The 22,333-nt window shown below is 43.1% G+C and overlaps 2 protein-coding genes across 2 annotated transcripts in view; one reads left to right on the top strand and one right to left on the bottom strand.

Annotated features, from left to right (window-relative positions):
* The window catches only part of MAP3K15 (mitogen-activated protein kinase kinase kinase 15), a 123,095-nt gene extending 121,582 nt beyond the window's left edge, over positions 1-1,513 (top strand). The window contains exons 27-29 of the mRNA XM_042975280.1: positions 582-691; positions 782-858; positions 1,361-1,513. Coding sequence (XP_042831214.1) covers positions 582-691; positions 782-858; positions 1,361-1,460 — 287 coding nt within the window. The 3' untranslated portion in view covers positions 1,461-1,513. The remainder of the gene's footprint in view (positions 1-581; positions 692-781; positions 859-1,360) is intronic.
* Positions 500-17,480, bottom strand: PDHA1 (pyruvate dehydrogenase E1 subunit alpha 1). Its single transcript, XM_042975281.1, has 11 exons — positions 17,333-17,480; positions 11,803-11,862; positions 11,073-11,246; positions 9,983-10,109; positions 9,257-9,348; positions 7,780-7,872; positions 6,829-6,984; positions 6,588-6,659; positions 4,459-4,526; positions 2,882-2,990; positions 500-2,542 (listed from the first exon to the last, which is right to left on the bottom strand). Exons 1-11 carry the CDS (start codon positions 17,387-17,389, stop codon positions 2,378-2,380), a joined length of 1,173 nt encoding a protein of 390 aa, XP_042831215.1. The 5' UTR covers positions 17,390-17,480; the 3' UTR covers positions 500-2,377.
* Positions 17,481-22,333: the final 4,853 nt, after the last annotated feature.

Genomic DNA, 22,333 nt, shown 5'->3' with positions numbered 1-22,333 from the left:
GTATGGAATATTTATATATGCAGTACTCAAAGGCAAAACTACAGGGACAGGAAACCAATCAGAATGGGGGCAGGGAGGGCACGGATTATTCAAGGCCACAACAACTTTTTGGGGTGATGAAAATGTCTTACCGCATACCTAACCAGGGCGATTTACTACCTACCTTCTGAATTCATTGTGTGCCTACAAAAGGGCTACAGCTGCCTCTTGGAATGTAGAATGGATAGGCTCTGGTACAAAAATCTCAATACTGAATTCTTTCCTCATTTGATTTCCAGTGCAGATAAGGATGGGATTCCTTACAAAAGGCATTTTAAAGACTAGAATAAGCATTTAAAGTGGTAGACCTATAGCATATCAAATTCCAAAGAAGGAAAATCACCCTTACCTGTGGTTCCTTTAATCTCTGGAAAGTGAAGCCAAGAACTGTGTGATGTTGTGCACTGTGGACTAGAGCTGCTAAGACGGGTTTAATGAATTAATTTGCTTTCAAGTCACATTTACGTTCTGGAATAGTTTATTTCATTCAACTTATCTTTGCAGAATTAATATACAACAAAACAAATCTCTCATCGTTGCAGATACTCCAGAGAACCCAGCATCCCCACCTGGGTCTCATGGGCAGAAAACAGATAAAGAGCTTATAGACTGGTTACAAGAGAAAGGAGCAGATGCGAGTACAATAGAAAAGGTAAATTTGTAACAAAAAAACATTCCTATGCTGTAATAATAACAAATAATAATAGCAGCTTAGCTCTTATGTATTTGATGTCTGTTTCAGATTGTTGAAGAGGGTTATACGCTTTCTGATATTCTAAATGATATCACTAAGGAAGATCTAAGACACCTTAGACTACGGTAAGAATGGCTTCAAAACACTAACAGAAAATGACTTTTTTCCCTGTGCTTATGCTTTTAAATAAAGCAGTAGAAAACAAAGGGCTGGTAACTTTCCCCCTTCATTGAAATTAATTTCCTATCTGGGTAGTGTGTTTTCTAAGCCACAATCTCAGCCCCCAACTCTGGAGGTTTCCTAGGATCAGGTTGCAGATGAGTCAGAAAGAGGGAGGGGAAACACAAAAGCTCTCCCCCTCCCACCTTCTGCCATCCATGCGCCATCCAACCCTTTTTATTCTCTAGCAACCTGGCATTCCTGCACATATCTCGCAGGTCACGTCCCCTTCCTACTGGGCACAAATACAAGAGGACGTATCTTTAAGTTAGGGACTGCATTTTGGCAAATCTAGACAAGTCTAGAATTACTTAACATAGCTTTTGACATAAGAGCTACCCAGGTATTTGGTGGGGTTTTGAAGTTCTTTTCTTACCACTCTAAAAAAGACTCTGGATTGTTTCCTAGTGGCGGTCTCCTCTGCAAGCTCTGGACAGCAGTCTCCCAGTACAGAAGAAAGGCTCAGGGGTCCCTGGCCTCACAAGATGAGGCTGAAACTGTCAGCTAAGCCAGGGAATAGAGGGAGCCAAGAGCTGTCATCTTTGTTTAAACTTCTGTTAACATGACATGAATTTCACCGAGTTTACACAAGGAAACCACCACTATTTAAGACCTTGAAGTTTTAGAGACTTACAGAAATGGGATGGGTTTTTTAAACGTGTTGTTACTTCTCAACATGTTTTAAAGGTGAGTGGAACCTTAGCATTGTGAGAACAGTGACTGAACCCTAATTTTGACATCCCAGAATAGTATGGCGTTCTTAAAAACGGATGAAAATTCCGTACACCCTATAGCACTTACTGGAAAGCAGGCTGGCATCACTGTTCTAGGTTAAAGTACCATGGGGTACTTACAAGATTAAAATGTTAAGAATATGCCTTCTGTTTGATACTGAATGCACATAGAAAACTATGTTTTGTATTTAATATATAAATGAAGAGGTCTTATTTAAAAATGGAATTGTCCTTCTATACCCTGCCTGGATATAATAAATATTGCGTTTTATTGAGCAGTGGTCAGTGTGAATTGGCTTCAGCCTCCACACACACACTGGTGATGGACACGTGCCACTACAAGGGTCCAGGGAACGATTCTACTCCCCTCGAATGATGGCAGAGTTGGACAGGTAGAAATGGCCATTTTTCACTTAATGTATACGATTTAGCAAATACTTCTCAATTATTAAAAGAAATAGAACTATTTTAAGGAAATAATTTTAAGTCTAAAATACCCTTTGTAACTTTCACACGAAATACTTAGGTGTGCAATAACGTCTTTCAACGCAACACTATACAAAACGCATGCAATTACTATCTTAGCCTACATCCTTTCTTTTTATGGGTTTTTCTTGCTTAATGTTAAAAGTGGAGAACACAGAGTCCCTTACAGTTGAAAGTATCACCATCCGTGATGTGCAGTTTCCCTTTAACTGATGGACTTAAACTTGATCCACTGATTTGCACCCCGAACTTCAAAAGGTGGGTCGCTGCTGTAAATGTGATAGCCTAGTTCTTCCAAAGGCGGTTCAGGATCAGCGGTGGCAAACTGGGCAGCATCCTCAATTTCTTTCCTCACTTCAACATCAATTTCCTAAAAATCAGATTATAGTTCGGGAGGTTTTTGAACACACAGCAGCTTAGGTACCAACTAGCTCTACCTGGAACCTGTTGCTAGTATACAAGTGCTAATAGTTGCTATTTTTGAAGGTGATGATTGTTTTTTTAAATTTTGGAACATTTATGAATTTAACATCCAAAGTCTATTTTTAGGGAAAAAAGAACGGTGCTACCGGGAGGGTTAAAGCTTTTGCAAATACGACTGATTCATGTGCTGTGAAACCTTCCCATTTACGGAGGCAGTTCCCCCAGGAGCGGCAGCTTTCTGTGTGCAGAAAAACGCGTTGCCCAGAAAGGAGAGCAGAGAGCCTACCTTTAATTCTTCAACACTGGCCAGGTTGCTGTTCACCATTCTATCCTTGAGAAGCATAATAGGGTCACTCTTACTTCTTACTTCCTGAATCTCCTCTCGTGTACGGTAACTACAGGGAGGCAAACGAATAGGTAAGAACATTTCCGGTACAGCAAAGACCGTTCTGTGAAATACAGATGTGTGTTTCCGACAGGGAGCACAGCAATACCTCTGTCACTGTGGGAACAGTGCAATTCTACTTTCAAAATACAAGAACCCCACCTCTAACAATTCTGTAAGAGCTGCTTAGTATCTTTGACAGGAAACTCTATCCTGGCACTTCCCCCGGCTTTTCAGGCATTCTGACAACAGGGGCCAAGCCTTTATTTGCTTCTTGGCTCTAGATGAAGGGTAGGAAGGACGGGGTAGAGCCTCTTTATGTGCCCACCGTCCCACCCTTCTGAGCTTCTACATTTGATGTGGGTGGTGAGAACTACAGACTGTGAGGCAGAATGCCAAGCAGGAAGCAAACGTGAAGACCCCAGAGAAGCGTGGCCAGCAAACCCTCGGACAGCAGGTTTTCCGATCCCTCTTCTACGATACAGCTGACCCCTGAACAACGTGGGGGTCAGAAGCACCAACTCCCCATACACCCCGTAGAAAATCTGCAAATTTTGACTCCCCCAAAAAACACATTTTGTACATGTGTATTATATTCTTAATGTAAACTAGAAAAAAGTGTTAAAATCAGAGAGAAAAATACCGTTCTGTAACAAATGGACCCATGCGGTTCAAACCTGTATTGTTGAAGGGTCAACTGTACTTCCTTGTCCTAAGTCACCTATAACCCCACAAGGAAGGGCTCTACCGTTTTTTGCAAACACCAAGGACATTTTTCCCACTTGCTCTTTATAACCTTTTCCCTTAGAACTCCAATCTACTCCAAGGCTTGTCAGGGCTTACTCTGACTAAACCTACTTCTTTTAACTGTGTCACACGCTGGGATGGCAGCATTACATGCCAGAATTACTAAATCGACAAGTAAAACTATCTTCCTACCATAACCTACCTCTGACTGATAGATTTCAACATGCTGAATACCCCACGTGCCAGGTGGCCTCACTCCACACCAGCCAGCTTTTCAGATTCCGAGTCTTCGTGGGGGTGGTGCCTACAAAAGCTACATGCCCCTAAATATATAAACTCTCCATACCGTCGACCTGTTTATGCAATGATTTCTCTCTGCAATTTTTTTTGAAGTAACCTCTACCCCGAAAGTGGGGCCCGAGCTCCCAATGGAGACACAAAGTCGCATGCTCTACCTACTGAGCCAGCCCGGCGTCCCCCTCTGCAATTTTTTTTATTGCTGCTCTTGCTAACAAGAGCATAGTGCATGCTGTGTATTATAGGCGTTTTCAGAATGCTTCCAGGCAAAGACTCCTAGAACTACTTTACTTGATGTCAACTAATTCACCGCACGAAGCCCACTGGTGTCTGGCTTCCAAAGCAAAGGCAGAAATGCTTGCTTTTTCATGTGAGTAGCCACACACAAAGCCCAGCCACTTGGGACACCACACTGAGATTTCCCATGACCGTACCTGACACCAGGGTCACTCATGCTATGTCCGTGGTAGCGGTAAGTCTGTAGCTCCATCAGTATGGGCCCCTAAAACAGAACCCAGTGGAGAGTGAGATGATGGGCACAGCATATCCTTTCAGGATCAAAGAGCTTCTCGTCAATCTGTAAATTGGCTGAGTCGTCAAGAATTCCTATTACCTGACGTAGCTGTTCTCATTTCTAATACCTGTGTATTCCGTTTCATCCTTCTCATTTTTTTTTTTTTTTTTAATGTTTGTTGAGAGAGGGAACACAAGCAGGGGAGCGGCAAAGACACAATGTGAAGCAGGCTCTGAGCTGTCAGTGCAGAGCCCAATGCGGGACTCAAACCCATGAGCCATGAGACCGTGACCTGAGCCAAAGCCGGATGCTTAACTGACTGAGCCATCCAGGTGCCCCTCCTCCTCATTCTTAACAGGAACTTACTGGAATCCAAAAGGCATTTAACATGTTATAGAGCCCACTGATCTTAATCATTTTATTAGCATGGTCTTTGATATATAATAATCCTATGAAACAGCTGAGATTTAATGAAGAAAAACCTATTAGCAGTTATGACACCAAGGGGGAGGGTGTCAGTTTATCTTATCTAGTTTTCCCCCTCAGTCACAGAGGACATGATCTACAAACATTTGGATCCTATTAGAAAGCTAGAGAAAAACACGAACATAAGATCTCACAGAATAAGACTAAAAGCAAACCTGTATGTGCTGGAAAGTACAGAAGGCAGAAGAACTAAAGCTAGGCTGGGTAGGTGAATCTCCTCCCCCCATCTCACGCAGTGTTTCAGAGGGGCTGGCGACCAATCCTGCTGCACACGGATCTGGCGAGTGTGTGACAAAGACGGCAGTCATGGACAACATCTGCTGTTTAACCCTGCGACTCTGCCGGCCAGCCTGACCACCCCTAGGACACCTTCCTCCTGCTACGCCAGCCCCCTTCCAGAAGACGAGGTTGAACACTGAGGGGGAGAGGGTGGATCTAGGATCCCCGGGCAGTTTGGGTGCGGTAGTTCAAGTGCCTGGGGTCCGATCTGAGCTGTGGCGTACAGCAGCTATGTACCCTTGACTGCTCTGCGCCTTAGGTTCCGGTCTCACAGATGAGGGACTGGACTCAAGAGTTGTGCCGATGAACACATGAGAAGTATTTACTGCATCACCCGACCTAAGTCAATTCCTCAGGAACTGTCAACTGTTCTTTCTGTTCTGTGTCATCCAGGAGCTACTGAGAAGCGCAGTGGGTTGGGCTAAGGGGGTTTCTAGATTCCTCTAGTTCCAAGATCAGGCTGGGAAAGTCAACACATACCACAAACCGGTGATGACGTTTCTACATATGTTTATACCCCACATATTCTTTCAGGAACTGGGGAAGAGGGGAATGATACCCACCTCCCAAGCCTGGACCTCTTCTAGTCTTGGGAGTCTGAATACAGACCGCTGAGCTCACTGCCACCTCAGTCATACTCTACATTTCCCCCTCTGCTCCACCCCCTGCCCCACTAGCATCACTGCTGTCCGAATCTTACCACACAGGGGAGGTCACTGAAAGGTCAACCCTAAGGACAGGATTATTGGGCTGTGCAACACCAACTTAGGGAGAACATCGTTCTTTCCACCAGCTCTGATGGCACCTTCGCCAACCTCACTGTTGCCCTCTTCCTCTACTGCTCTCCCTGAAAGGTCGAGATTCTCAACTGGAACAGGAAGACTAGGATTACACACTTGAACCATAATATTTAACTTATAGAAGACATTGTGAGGGTCTCCAGTGTTCATTCGAGGGGCTTATGGAGGGGATGGGTGGGTAGAGGTTGGAGGCACACCACAAGAGGTTGGAGGCAAACCACAAGGCAAAATGCTGAGGAAGCACTCAAAAGATTTGCCCTAAATGGAGGCAACGTGGCATCTTTCGTTTCCCAAAAGGTGAGCTACCAAGACCACACTATTTACAAAGGGCCCCGATTCACTTGACTCTGCTTCTACTTTATACATAACCTCAATTACCAGCTACCCCTGAAGAGCTACGATAGACACAGGGGAGGCATTCTTTTAACTTTAAGACAAACATCAATAGAAATCTCTAGCCCACAGGCCTAAGAGAAAGCCTTACCTTTCCAGATCTACAGTAGGCGGCTGCAAACCTCGTCGCCTCCCGGACACACAGGATATCCATTCCATCTACCTGTTAATACACAGGAAAGGGGCAGAACATAAATCAACCTAAAACCATTTTATTTTTACAGGACCTATTTGTGCACTAAAAACCGAGAACTCTTCAATGTGTGTGAGATTGTCAAGGTCACGCAGAGGCATCAAGGGGGTAGCCCTGGCTTCACACCAGGTGTCCTTACCCTCAGCCCAGGAATGAAGTCACCTCTCTTGTAGTAATCCGTGCTGGCCGCTGCTCTCTCAACAGATGTTCCCATTCCATAGCGGTTATTTTCACAGATGAAAATACATGGCAATTTCCACAAAGCTGCCATATTGTAAGCTTCGAATATCTGACCCTGGAAGTATGTAGAAGTTCAAATGGTTTCATTTTGCCATTTTTCTCTAGACTTCTTCATCGTCCCCCGCAGATGCCCTCTGACACAGGAAGTTTTCACAAAACACGAAATGCCTCACCTTCCACAAACCAGCTTTTGAAACCAACGAGTGTGTGTCAGGGACAAGCAGCAGCAAACATCTCTTTCTGCAACCCGAGGAAGCCACAAACCAAATACCACCACTTGTTAAGTGGGGTCAAGGCAGTAGTACAAAACACACTGGCTCTGTGGCTACCTGCTTTTATGCTTTAATGGAAATGCTAGGAGACCCGATGGATAACCAGAGTGAACCAGTGCCTGAGAATCGGCATCCAGAGCAGTGCCTCAGAGTATCGTGCACGGGCTGGTGATGACTCGGGCCATGACAGAAGTACAGAAAGAGTCGCGGCTCACAGACCGTGAGAGGAGTCCGACGATGCCAGGGCATCCAAGAGAATGTACATTACGGTACTGACTGAAGAATTGGTTTGCAACGGGGTAAAATGTGAAAAGGTCTTTCAGCCGCCAAGCGTTTGTGAAGCACTGAGGTAGAGGCAAAGGAGAGTTCCCTCACGGGTGTGCCCGTACAAAGCGCTTGGTGAAACAGGCCATGAAGTAAACCTTTAATCTGGCCATAAAACCAAGTTTTAGCTTTCCACGAATGGCTACTTCAACTAATAAGCAATATATTCTTTCTCTATAAATGAACTAAGAACGTTTGACGCTTTAGAAATAAAACTGCAATGGTTATTAAAAACTTAAGAGGCATATACTCACTTGGTTAGCAGCACCATCGCCATATAAAGTCAAACAGACCTCATCCTTTCCGTTATACTTACAGGCCAGAGCAATCCCTGCTCCCAGGGGCACCTAATATTAAGGACAACCAAGAAAAGAACCACTGAGGTTTATATATACAATGGAATACTACTTGGCAATGAGAAAGAAGGAAATCCTGCCATTTGCAGCAACGTGGATGGAACTAGAGGGTATTACGCTAAGTGAAGTAAGTCAGAGAAAAACAGATACCATATGTTTTCACTCATATGTGGAACTTGAGAAACTTAACAGAAGACCATGGGGGAGGGGAAGGGGAAAAAAATAGTTACAAACAGAAAGGGAGGGAGGCAAACCATAAGGTTGATGGGGGGGGGGGGAAATGGGTGATGGGCATTGAAGAGGGCACTGGTTGGGATGAGCACTGGGTGTTGTATATAAGCAACGAATCAAGGGAATCTACCCCCAAAACCAAGAGGACACTGTATAGACTGTATGTTAGCCAACTTCCCTCCATGAGGAGGGAAATTAATGCTCCGTATTTTAACTCCTGGCCAGAATTTAAGATAAAAATTACAGTATCACTGCAAACTCCCTCTTCCACTGCTATCTCTAACTACTCCACCCCCATAATTACAAACTGGTAAAACAGTGTGAATAATTCTCATTCTCTTTCAACCATGAAACAACACTTCTGCAAAGATTCCACTACTAAAGAGCCACTACTAAACATGAAACCTAATTTTTTTTTAACATATAATAGAATTTGATTAGAAAACAAACCAAACAATCTAGTTACATTTTTACACTGTTACTTCTTCACTATTCACTAACTGATGAGAACGAAGAGGACTACATAAGCAAGAAAGCTGGATTTATTTCTAACTAGGCCCCTAAGATCCTGATCACCTGCCTTTCCTTGTCAGACACTAGCATCAGCAGTCTATAGCAGGGAGAGGTAGGGCAAAGTGGATGTGACAAAGCAATCAATGTACTTAAATGGAAAAGGTGAAGGTATAGCTGTTACTACAGACTCTTGCTTCCTTATAAAACCTGACAAATACCTAAAAGAATTTTAAATCACTGTCCAAACCTGTTTATTAACTGATCAAATGGTAGGCTATGAAGCAACAGGTCTTTTAAAGAACACCAGGTCCCCTGGGGCGCCTGGGTAGCTCAGTCGGTTAAGCATCCGACTTCGGCTCAGGTCATGAACTCACTGCTCGTGGGTTTGAGACTCTGTGCTGACAGCTCAGAGCCTGGAGCCTTCTTCAGATTCTGTCTCTCCCTCTCTCTCTCTCTCTCTCAAATATAAAATATAACCTAAAAACATAAAAATTTAAAAAAAAAGTACACCAAGCCCCCACAGTCCTAAAATACTTCAAGAGGAACATTCTCTGGGGTGTGAAGATCTTTAAGACATGGTCTAAGGCCGAATCAAGGCAAGCATGCAATCCTCATCCTCATCTCGGGTCACCTGAGCTCCGACGATGCCGTTGCCCCCGTAGAAGTTTTTGGCATACATATGCATCGATCCGCCTTTCCCTTTAGCGCAACCTCCTCTTCGTCCTAGAAATGGCAGCATATACACATCAAAAACCAAATATACAAAAGAAAATCACACGCCAAATATTTACTGAGAGGGTCAACCACGGGGACTCACAGGCTAATTCAACTGTATAAGCACCCATCCCTCTATGCAAATATATGTTCCACTACATCCTTTCATGAACACCAATCCAGTCTCATGTCCTTGACCTTTATCCTTTAGACGTTAGCATGATACCCTGGACTTTTTTTCCAGTTATAAACATCTTCTGATTTCCCCTACACTGGTACAATGAACAGTTCAAAAGTCAAAGGGGACATGAAAAAGATTCCTAGAATTTAAATTGCATACAATGAAATGCTCCTACCCCATTTACTTTCTATGACTGCTAGATTTCTACTGGCATGCTTGAGTGATCAACAGTATTCTGATTTTACGGAGCTAACATTTTTAAACTTCTACCTGAAGGACCAGATGACCTCAAAAACAGTCAGTTTACTCAAAAGCACAAGAGAGGTACCAGAGCACCAAAAGGAGAGGCTTTCTTTTTTTTAACTCAAAAAGGTTTTAATGTTAAGTTGTAATAGCATCTTAATATGAGAGATCTGCAAAGTTATTTCAGTAATTTCTCTTTTTTGGAAATCAACAGCAAACCTGTAAGCTCTGCAAGAATTTCTCGGACAGAAAGTCCACGAGTAAAGGTGAAGCCATGAGCCCGATAGGCTGTGATAAGATGGTCTGTGGGATTTATGCCGGCCTCCAGGCCCACACAACAAGCTTCCTGCATTAAAAGAAGGAGCAGCAATGAGTCAATACAATTCACATTTCTAGATAAAAGAATCCCTAGAATATTAGGAAACATTTGGCCTAGCGGAACTCTTTAATAACCACAAAAAGAGCTCTATTTTTCATCACAAACAGAGTAGAGGGTAAAGCACAAGCCAGAAGCTGCAAACCGGCAATCCACAGATGTACAGTTTCAAGCCCATAGAGTGATATGGAAAAAATCCCGAATTAGACATCAACATTAATATTGGGGGAATTTCATGTGAAAATCCAGACTTCTGTCTTCTCTAGAAGAAACAAACAATAGGAAGCACTAATCTCATATGTCCACATGGCATCAACCGGCTAGAACCAAGTTATGATGCCCCTGGTGGGCAGGGGGGCTGCCTGCTCAAGGTCACTACCAGTCCTAGTCACCGTTCTCTAGTTTTGTACAGCTGGCCTTCTTCACTCATTTATTCCACCTAGCTAGTCCCCACAGGCATTTGAATTTGTAACCCTTGGCCTAAATCCACAAGACAAAAATCAAAATGAAAACCCTTCCCCCAAAAAGTATATCCAGTACAGGTGATCACAGTGCCATGTAAGGCACAAGGGCATGTGAAAAAATTCTCCAGTGTAAGCTTCATAGCAGGTCTTGGCATTCTCATCTTTACTCTGACAAGCCAGTCTCGAGTCCTTCTGATGCAAAAGGCAAGGTAAAAACCAGTAAATACAAACCATACTGAGGCACCTGGGTGGCTCAGTTGGTTGAGCGTCTCTTGATTTAGGCTCAGGTCTTGATCCCAGGGTCATGGGACCGAGCCCAGCAATGGGCTCTGTCTGTGCTGAATGTGGAGTCTGCTTGGGATTCTCTCTCTCTCTGCCCCTACCCCATGCTCTCTAATTAAAAAACCACAAAACAACCATACTTAAATTCCTAAATCTAACATGGTTTTATTACAAAACCACCACTTACCTGACCATCACACAAGTGACAAAAACCACGAATAATTTTCTGTTTATACAGCTGATCTGCCTTTAATTCCATTCGGCGAACAGTCTGCATCATCCTATAGTATTTGAGCCCATCCTCCCTGGTGAGTACCGTGGTGACAGGAGGGCCCTCTTCCAGTCGGTGAAGATCACATTTCTGAAATGGAATCAGACAGTTAACTTCCAGTTACTACAACATAAACACTGCCAACCCATTCTAAGATCTAATATCGCAACAATATTTAATTCAAAAAGCTGCAGAGGAGCACATTGGAAATGCTACATATTGCTTCTGACTCCTTAAATCATAAAGCTCACTGTGCAATGGGATGGAGTTTTGGAGAAAAATATTTCTAAGACGACTTTCACTGAGAACCCCTCGAAGTCAAAGGAGTTACAGGTTGAAAGACAAACTTTTAAAGAAGCACTCTATTCCTACTGAAATATTTTACTGAAACACATTCTAAATTTTGGATTAAGTCTTCAATTTTTTTAGGTCTCCCCCCTTCCCCCTCCCCAAAACACCAGCAAGCTGCTGAGCAAGAAAAGTGAATTCTAACTTTTGCTAAACTTCTCTGAACCTGTGACTCTAGAACATTTGGAAGAAAATGGTAAAAGAGCACAAATATCAAAATGTTCGATTTCAAAGGTAAAACTGTGTAACAAAGTATACCTGTGGAAATATTATTAACACAAAGCAAAACACCTCTTACCTTAATTTCAAATGTAGCATCATTTGCAAAATTACGGGATGCCACCAGCACTCTGCTTGCCTTGAAAGACCAAAATATACAAATATATCAGTACTTTTTATTTTTAGGTATTTTTGAAAGTCATTATTATTATTAACCAATTATCAGGATGCAGTCCTGGAATTTTCATAAGCCCCAACACATTCATGGGTTTATCTTCCTTTCTCTTCACTGTGTTGGGATCTTGTCTTCAAAATGATTCCATGCTTTGGCCAATGAAACATGATTATACACCCTTCCTGAAGGCAAACAGCGGAAACAGGAGGAAAAAAAGTCAAACCCGTCCACTTAGCCATTTTGTTTCCAAAAAAATTACATTGAAAATATAATGAAGTTACTGGCCAACAGAAAAGACTAGACAATCTCTGGGCTTTGTTTATAGTTATACACTGAACAAGCTAAAGCTTTACTTTCAGAATTCTTCTTCAAATAAAACTGTGATTCCATTCCTACTTCAGGCAAACCACCATTCTATGAAATGGTTCCATAAAAAAAAATATTTCCAACTATTCAAAGTATGAGATAAATATGTTTGTGAGACATGTACAAGACAAAAGAAAAGATACTTAGCACTCCCTGACTTAAAAACAATGGACTTGACAGACATTTTATAATCTGAACAGCTTAGGTCTTCAGTAGGCTGTTCCTGAAGCCTCAGAAGGGAGAGATGTTCCCTGCAACAATGTTCCCTTCTTGATGTTATGGGTGGCTGTCACTGTTTGGGTGGTAAAAAGATGGGGGAAACGTTTCCTTTTCACTTTCGACTGAACATACCTGCTCACAGCAAAAATACTGCTAAGTGATGACCAAGGTCCAGACCGGACCACACACATTTAACCAATTACTATTATTATATTAGTTTAGCCACACTCTGCCACGTTTTCACACGCTGATATGTAAAGTTACATGACTTCTCTTCATGGAGACTTGAAGCACATTCTTGACATCCCACAGAAAGTACCTGTGATGTGTTCCTACAGTGTGTCACCTTACCATCCAACTTCTAGCACTGGACTTGATCTTGTTGAGAAGGGTAAAGACTGACCTGCTAAATGCACCTCCAAGTATACAAAAATCTATTATTTACTTATCTTTTCACCTATCAATATACCCTTATCTGATAAAGCCAACAAAACAATGACACTGCTGGAGGAAAAATGCCTCAACACTAGAAATAAATGCTTCAGTTACAGGTAGAGAGAGTCCATTAGTATACCTAGAATACGTGAAGAAAATCGAGGAATTTGGACAGAAGCTAAGAGGGGTGAGGTGACAAACTAATTTCTGGCCATCATGAAACGGACCTATTATTTTTGCCGGTTCACAAATACTGTTGTGGGGCCAGAAATATTTCTTGTAATGCAAAATAAATTTCCAGATACAGCTACAGAAACTGTAGTCTTCAGAAATATTTACAACTAGAGACCTTGGGGCAGCTGGGTAACTCAGTAGGTTAAGCATCCAACTCTTGATTTCAACCCTGGTCATGATCTCACAGTTCAGTTCAGGAGTTTGAGCCCCACGTCGGGCTCTGTGCTTGACAGCACAGTTCTTGCTTGGGGTTTCTCTCTCTATCCCTCCTCCACCTGCACGTGCACATGCTCCTTCTCTCAAAATAAATAAGTATTTTTAAAAATATATAAAACTAGAGACCTTGTGGAAATACTTTATTGTACACCTGAAACTAGTATTACTGTTCTCTGCAACAGTTTTCCCTTCCTGATGTTTGTATGTTAACTGTATGTTAGCTGGAATTCAAATAAAAACTTAACTAATAAAAGTAAATAAAACTAGAGACCAAACCAGCCAGTAACCAACCATACCTGTGAAGAGGTAAATTTTTCTTTCTCCATCTTAAAGTTGAAACCAAGAATGACAGAAAATTCTATATAATAAAGAGCAGGAAGGAAAGGCCAAAGATTATGACTGCCAGAAAGCTACTCATATCTTTTCTCATCGTTTCATTATTATGAATCTCAAAAATTAGAGGAATCACTCACATAATGGGTAAAAGGAGCTGAGTTGAAGAAGCTGAAGTTAAAGAAGCTGAAAGTCCTATCTGAAGTGTGAGTATATAATAATTTGTAACTGTTGAGATTGCTGAAAAAATTACCTTTCATTTTCTCTGGAGAGCCATAAAAAGCTTCTCTGTTAAATGGGATTCCTCTTTGAGAGACCATGGACAAACCCATTCACATTAAAAATAAAAACTCTGAAGTTCTTAAATACATGGGAACCATTCAAGTGAAAGAGGGAAAATGGTTCAAAAATTTCAGATTCTACAAGTGTAAATTAAAAATCTTACCTATTACCTAAAAAGCCAAAAGATTACTGGTAGTGAAATTCTCACAAAACAAGGGATCATATTGGAAATACAAACAGTAAGGCAAAGAATAAAAATTTTAAATGCAATTTAATCTGTGAAATAACTGAAGACACTCAACCTCATTCAAAGATGAAATCACAGGTACTTAAGTAACTTAGGTTACCCTGGGCTCTCTGCTTTCATTTTAGAGACTCTCATTTTGTAGAAGGTGCTAGCATCCAATTTCTAAAGGTTTTGTGGGTTGGTTGAAAGGTGGCAAGCCGAGAGAGAAGAGTGGAACAACATCCTAAGGCTTCCACCTAGGCCGGCCCCAGTAACCCGAGAAGTGAGCATTGTAATAAATTACAGCAACATTTAAGATATTAATTCTACAAGATTCTTTAAGATATTAATACTACATCTACTTCACACAATGAGTTTGTTAAAGGACAAGTTCCTTACACTTGTTTGTATCACCTATGATTGGAAACAGGTTGTTTCTGTCTTGATGGAAGTAACATCAGATATGCTTCATTTTAACGACACTGTTGGAAATCAAAGTGTCAAACCCAGAATCACTGGGAATGTGTGGCAAACTGTGCAACGAGAAACTTGTCCAGTTCATCTAACAATGATCTTTTCAGCGTTAAGAAGTATAGGTTCAAAGAAGAACGTATACATCTATGTTGATTCTAAAACACTTTGAACACTCTAAGCAACCTGTATTAACACAACTGAAACCTGATAAATAAGCACACTAGACCCAAGACCTTAAAGTACACCGAGCTCTTTGGGGACATCTCATCAATTATTACAGTTTATGGAAACACTAATTACCTGATTCGCTCTGTCACAGGGAGGAGCTATTAAACAGGGTTTCAGCCCACAGACACACATAATCCACGCTGAATACACAATTCTTCAAAATATTTTTCTGTGCCTTAGTATAATTAATGCCACATATACAGGCATCAGGAGAAACATGCAAAATAGCCAAAAAGAGGGGGGGTTCAAAGTAAGGAGCATTAACTCTTTCACTGTCTCTCATCCTCAAGAATCTATTTCTGCTGTAATAATCTTTTCTCTCAATAAAAATTTGTGACTAAATGAAGTTATATTCCGCTCTGGTTTTATCCAGTTAACAAATCACTGAAACCCAAAATTCATTTCTATTTGATTTTTGAGGAGGCCAAAGTTTTATTGAGATGAAGTGCAATTTGCATTTCAAGCCAACGACTTGCCGGAAGACTGCAAAACACAACCAGGAGTATTTTGGACAGTTGAGTGAATGAGAGTCTGATATTAAATGACTTCTCTGTATTCACAGAGAAACACAGGTGACAGTAATTTGAAAACTCACATACCAATTTTCCTCTTTCTGTAGAATATCACCAATTCTATCAAAGTTTTTCTTTTCTAATGCAACCCTTTAAATGTAACATAATACCGAACTAAGACCTTTATGTAATGTTGAAAATATGTTTCTATTACTTACATTCAACTTAAAACTGCAGTTGTGGAGATTAAATAGCCTAGTGCCTGGCGCTTGTTAAGAGCTCAGTAAGTGTTGGTCGTATCATGTGATATACAGAAATAACACTTAAATGTGCTTATCCTTCAGGTAGATCTGGTTACAATTACATGCTAATAACTGATTAACCAAATTGTGTTTTGTAGTCATTTCAGTCAATGGGATTCCCAAAAGGCTATATACTTCCTACCTTTCGATGATATCTGCCCATACTAAGCAGAAGTGCCACAAAGTCCTGGGAGAGTTACTAGAAGCTGAATTGCAAGGCAAGTTTGGCTACAGTTATACCCAGTAACACTACCTTCCACTACCTAAGAGGTCAAAATGGTTCAAGGTCTTAGGCACATATAAGAGCTGGAGCCGCAGCCTCCAATCACCACTGCTGTTTTCTTTAGCTCCTTTTACCCTAAGCGTACGTAAGGGGGAGGGCGGTTTCCTCTGGGTTCCGCTTGACTGCCTTTGAAAGGGCTGCCAAATAAAACCTCAACGTTTAAGGGGAAGGTTTGCGGGGGGGGGGGGGGGGGGGGGGGAGCGGGGGGGGGGTGCTTTCTGGTGAGCATGACCCGGTCTTAACCCTCCAAAGCTGAATGCAGGTGCTCCATAAATGTATACCCACTGGGCATTGAAATAACATTGAACACAGATGGCACCTACTATGTACCAGGCACTATTTGGAAAGGTTTACATACGTGTCACGCGTTTAAGCCTCAGGACAACCTCATGGGGTAAGTACTCGTACGTATTATCTTCCCTTTAGAGATAGGGGAACTGAGCACCGGAGGTTTAAAAAAACTTGCCCAAAGTCACAAAGTTAGTGAATGGTGAGGCAGGTGTTTGAACACGACCAGTTTCCGGATTTCACACTCTTTTTTTTTTTTTTTTAATTTTTTTTTTCAACGTTTTTTATTTATTTTTGGGACAGAGAGAGACAGAGCATGAACGGGGGAGGGGCAGAGAGAGAGGGAGACACAGAATCGGAAACAGGCTCCAGGCTCCGAGCCATCAGCCCAGAGCCTGACGCGGGGCTCGAACTCACGGTCCGCGAGATCGTGACCTGGCTGAAGTCGGACGCTTAACCGACTGCGCCACCCAGGCGCCCCTTTTTCTTTTTTTTTTTTTTTAAATTTTTTTTTCAACGTTTTTTATTTATTTTTGGGACAGAGAGAGACAGAGCATGAACGGGGGAGGGGCAGAGAGAGAGGGCGGATTTCACACTCTTAACGTACTATATGGCCTCTCAGTCAAGAGGAATAAAATTAGGAAAATTTAAAATGAATGGGCAGGATCAACTGGAGACTCGAGGAAGCCCAAGGCCCCCTTTTCTGTCTGCAGTAAATGAACGGGCATTTCTGGAGCACACCAGCTTTAGCAGGCGCAAGGAGCCGCGGCTGACCTCCACGCGGACTTTGCAGAGCTCCCGTCCCCATTAACCGCCGAAGGGCCCAGTAGCCCCTCGTCCCGGAGTCGGAGCGGAATGCACGGTGCGAAAGCAAAAACAAAAGACCCGCGGCTCCCCGGACGCCCCGCAGCGCCCTAGGCGGCACCAAACCGCGCGCCCCGAGGCCCGGGCCGTCCTCCCGCGTTCTCCAGCGTCCGGCCCGCCTTGGACCCGGGCCCCGCCGGTGCCCTACCCCGGGCCGCCCACGCCGCCTCACCGGCTTCTGGGCGACGCCCGACAACACGCGGGAGACAGCTGCGAGCATTTTCCTCATGGGTTGCCGGCAGAAGCGGCGACGACTACTCCCAACAACTCAAGCGCGGTAGCCCCGACCCTCCAAGTCTCCTTCAGGCGCCCGGAGCGGAAGCCACGCCCTAACCGCTACGTGACAGAACGGAAAGACGTCAGGCGCCGCGCCGGCCGCAGGCCTACCGGGAAGGCTCCTAAGGCGCGCCCCGCCCACCAAAAAGGCCCGCGGCCGCTCATTGGTTGTGGGAGCCAGGGCGGGCGGGGTTGGGGAAACTCCCGTCACCGCGCCACCGGCGGGTGAGGATCCGGGAACTTGAGGACGCCTGCCTGGGAAAGTGGCGCCCGGCTTCCGGGGCCCTGCGGGAAAATGGCCTTTTCCTTGGATTTTGCAACTCTGATTCGGCGTGCACGATTGGAAATCGTGCAGGTCACCTACAGTGAGCCCAGTCCTGCCGGTGCTGCACTTCTATAGCCTTCGGTCAGTACACGGGATGATTCAGATTAATGGCACGGTTGGAGCCAAAAGAGAGAATATTTGGTTTCTGTAAATGGTTATGCTGCTAACTTGAGTTTAAGAGGTCATATAACAATTGTAGAATGCTGGCTTTTCTACCTGAGCCAGGATCAAAAAATCGGTTCCCCAAGTAAATACTGAGAGATCAGTGAGAGTGTAGCAGGATTCTCCCACTGATAGTCGTGACACCGACACCGAAGCTTTTCTTTCCTGGAAGCAATTTATATTCCTGCCAGTGGCACCGCTCGGTTGGGTTGTATCCAAACAACTGAGCCCCGAGCGCCACGTAGGGTAGTTTTTTATATATTTTTTACTTGTTTCTCATATATAACACATAGTTTGTTTAAGTGGTCTCATGTTACAAGGTCGCAAAGGATGTTGTCAAGTACGTGAATAGCAAGGTTGAGGGTTTTTTTTTTCTTTCCTTAGGAAGGACACCCTATGACATCCCCCCCCCCTTGGATGCTCGGACCCCTTTATTTAGGGTCAAAGAGCATCACCTTGGTTTAGAGGTTTATTTATATAAGCTGTTCTCCCACATATCTAGTATAGTCCACCTGAGGCCTGCCATTTGATAGCCACATTGACATTGTCCCAGGCCTCTCAGAGATGAGACAAGTTAGACAAGGGGTGGGGATCTGGCTCAAGGTTATCTGGGGCCCCCCATCATTGGGTTTTTTTGGGTAGTTGAGTTATAAAATCTCTGGCCTAGGCACGTTAAGTTTTGAACAGAGACGACGGTGAACTTTTTCTGCACTAGGCAAGACAGTTTCTTTACCCAATAATTGAGCTTTTAAGAAGCCAAGCCTGGATAGTAGGACTGGGGTGTTTTGTCCTACTATAAGGTTTGTGGGGATCTAATTTTTTAGTCTCGTATGTCCATTGGTTCCCCATGTTGGTACCAACGAAGTATTCTATCCACAAAAAGAAGGTGAGTGTTAACAGAAACCTCGCTTCATATTTTTAGCCGGCCGGGGAGGGCCTCGGCCAATCCTATGGCAAAGAGTAGAGCAAAAATCACAATAATAGTGAGAAACGGGGAGTGACAGTGCATCACAGTAAGGAAACATATAGAAAATAAGGACAGTCTTTTGTTTCATCGGACTGTCGATTCCTCAAACTTCTGCCGTGCATAGATTAGTTAGCTTCCGGAGTGGCTAAAGCAGGGCTGCAGTCTCCCAGAGCCTCTGGAGTTGCAGATTGCTTCTTCCATATGGTCAGCTTACACAGTGTTGGTGGATCAGGAATGCACTCCCAGTTTCGAGATGCCGGCCTCACTCTGCTGTAGTGAATCCAGGGACCCACTTCGGCTACCTGTACTGCAGGTGGGGTGGACAAAATGACAGTGAACAGGCTCCTCCAGAATGGTTTTAGGGGTTGGATATTTTATTCCTTTATTCATATTGCATCTCCTGGTTTAAAGGGGTGAACGTCTGTGGTCAGATTCACAGGTAATCGTTCCCTGACCCAGTGGTGTAAGGTGGTTAGGGTAAGGCCAATGGCCTGCATCTGTTGTTTTAGGGTTAGATTGTCTATCTCATTTAGATCCCCCCTTATGCCCTGGATAATGGGGGTGAGGACACCCATAAAGGATTTCATAAGGGGAGAAAGCACGAGCGGGGGGAAGAGCCGAGGGGGGGGGGAGAGAGAGAGAGAGAGAGAGAGAGAGAGAGAATCTCAAGCGTGGAGCCTGATGTGGAGCTCCATGTCACCATAGTGAGATCATGACCTGAGCCAAAATCAAGCGTCAGATACTTAGCCTACTAAGCCACCCAGGTGCCCCTCCAATTTGTAATGAGTAGGATATTTTCTCACTTTTTTTTTTCTGCCAGAAATGTCAAAACTAGACTTGGAAGTGACCCCAAAGGTAAGGGACACTTCAGGTGTTATATGAGTGGTGACAAGCTAAGGTTGCAGTTAATAGTCATTGGCTATGGGCCATGGTGATCTCATCTGTGCTAGAACGTTAACAAAGGACTCTTGCACCTGGAGGAGGAAAGGCCAGGGAGATGGAGAAATAATTATAAAAGGCAGGGACCTGAGGAAGAGAAAATCTTAAGAAAGAGGAGAATAAAAAATAACAAGTGTTGGGGAAGGTGTGGAGAAAAGGAAACCCTCATGCACTGTTGGTAGTGATGTAAATTGTTGTGGCCACTATGGAAGACAGTATGGAGGTTCCTCAAAAAAATTAAAAATAGGGGGCGCCTGGGTGGCTCAGTCGGTTAAGCATGTGTCTTCAGCTCAGGTCATGATCTCACGGTTCATGAGTTTGAGCCCCACATTGGGCTGTCTGCTGTCAGCGTGGAGCCTGCTTCGGATCCTCTGTCTCCCTCTCTCTCTGCCCCTCCCCGCTGTGTCCCTCAAAAATAAGTAAACATTTTTTTAAAAATAATATTAAAAAAATTAAAAATAGGACTACCATACGATTCAGCAATCCCACTTCTGGGTATCTATGTGAAGAAAATGAAAATACTAAAACCCCATATAGTAAACTAATATGTTTACTGCGGCATTGTGTACAATAGCCAAGATATGGAAACAACCTAAGTGTCCATCAATGGATGAATGGATAAAGAAGATGCAGTCTGTATGCAAAATGGAATATTACTCAGCCATAAAAAGAAGGAAATGGTGCTATTTGCAACAACATGGATGGAACTTGAAAGCGCGATCCTAAGTGAATTAAGTCAGACACAGAAAGACAAATACCATATAATCTCACATGTAGAATTTAAATAAAGATAAGAACAAAAACAAAACCTAGGCTTATAGACACAGAGAACAGATTGGTGGTTACTAGAGGTAGGAATGGGTGGTGGGGAGGTGGGGGAAATGGGTGAAGGGAGTCAAAACGCAGAAACTTTCAGCTATAAAATAAGTAAGCCCTGGGGGTGGAATGGCGACCTTAGCTGATAATATTGTATTGTATATTTGAAAGCTGCTAGGCAATTAGATCTTTAAAATGCTCATCACAAGGGGACAAAAGGCACTGTGTGGTGATGAATGTTACCTAGACTTCCTGTGGTGATCATTTCACAATACGTACAAATTTTGAATCGTGTTGTGCACCTGAAACTAATATGATGTTATATGCCTATTATCTCCATTTTAAATCAGAAAAAGAATCCCTTCATTTCTTAAAGGAAAATAAACACTGACGGTTTCTATAATAATGTGAAAAAGGGGGGCGGGGAAGACTTCAGAGCTTGGGTGGAACTGGAGATGAGGGACTCCTCTCTCCAGTGCTCCTGTCGTCCACTGCTCTCTGCTCTCCACTCTCTGGGTGAAGCCGGAGGATTGGGAGAAATATGCTTTTTGACCTTCCCTTTGCAAATTTCCCCAAAACTACAATCGAGCTGAACTTTAGGGCAAATCATGGTCCTTACACGCCTTTGGCTTTCTTGGTGGGAGTTGTCCCCCCCCACCCCCGTGAATGACTTGGCATAGAAGGATCATGGATCATATACCCAGGTGAAAAAGTCAGTGGCTACTTGAGTGTTTGGTGTGCTAGGCCCCAAGCTGGTGGAAGGATTATGGCTAAGGGCTATTTTGACTTTGGAACCATATAAATGTTTTACGTAACCATAAAACAGAATGGAATAAAAACAGAAATGAGGGGTAACAAGTGAATTTAACCATATACCAAGTTGCTGACATAATGGCACAGAGAATGGCCTGGAGCTATTGACTAATGCAGTAGTAAAACCAGAACAAAAACAGCTGCTAAAGACATCTTAAATTCTTTTCAGTTTATCTGTGTTATTGTTATTTCTAGATTACACACACACACACACACAAAGTGAATATATAATTATGTTAATGTCATTAGGAATCAAGATTTTCTGCATAAAATGGACACAAATCAAAGAAGTCAAAGCCTGGTGGTCCGGAATTTGAACTGGAAATAGCAGTATAAAACTATCTTCCCTTAAAAGATACACAGTAAAACCTTGCTTTGTGAGCATAATTCGTTCTGCAGACATGGTTGTAACCCAAAGCACTTGTATATCAGAGTGAATTTCCCCATAAGAAATATTGCAAACTCGGGCGCCTAGGTGGCTCAGTCGGTTGAGCGTCCGACTTCAGCTCAGGTCATGATCTTGCAGTCCGTGAGTTTGAGCCCCGCATCGGGCTCTGTGCTGACAGCTCAGAGCCTGGAGCCTACTTCAGATTCTGTGTCTCCCTCTCTCTCTGCCCCTCCCCTGCTCATGCTCTGTCTCTCTCTCTCTCTCTCTCTCTCTCTCTCTCTCTCAAAAATAAATAAACATTAAAAAAAATTGTTTAAGAAATATTGGAAACTTAGGTGATTCGTTCCACAACCCAAAACTATTCATATAAAAATCATTACAATACTGTAATACAAAATAAGAAAATCAAAATAGAAAAATTAAAAAAATTAACCTGCACTAACCTTTGAAAACCTTCAGGGCTGGTGTGAGGGAGACAAGAGAGGAG

This window comes from Panthera tigris, chromosome X (assembly GCF_018350195.1).
Source record: "Panthera tigris isolate Pti1 chromosome X, P.tigris_Pti1_mat1.1, whole genome shotgun sequence".
In the NCBI taxonomy this organism is placed as follows: Eukaryota; Metazoa; Chordata; class Mammalia; order Carnivora; family Felidae; genus Panthera; species Panthera tigris.
This window is presented reverse-complemented; position numbering and strand designations above follow the sequence as displayed.

Excerpts from the sequence above, each read along its gene's own strand:
- PDHA1 (XM_042975281.1), bottom strand. The coding sequence starts at position 17,389 with ATGAGGAAAATGCTCGCAGCTGTCTCCCGCGTGTTGTCGGGCGTCGCC. Across the intron at positions 9,349-9,982 it reads AATTCTTGCAGAGCTTACAG|GACGAAGAGGAGGTTGCGCT; the intron begins GTTTGCTGTTGA and ends TGCCATTTCTAG. Across the intron at positions 4,527-6,587 it reads CCTACTGTAGATCTGGAAAG|GGGCCCATACTGATGGAGCT; the intron begins GTAAGGCTTTCT and ends GTTCTGTTTTAG.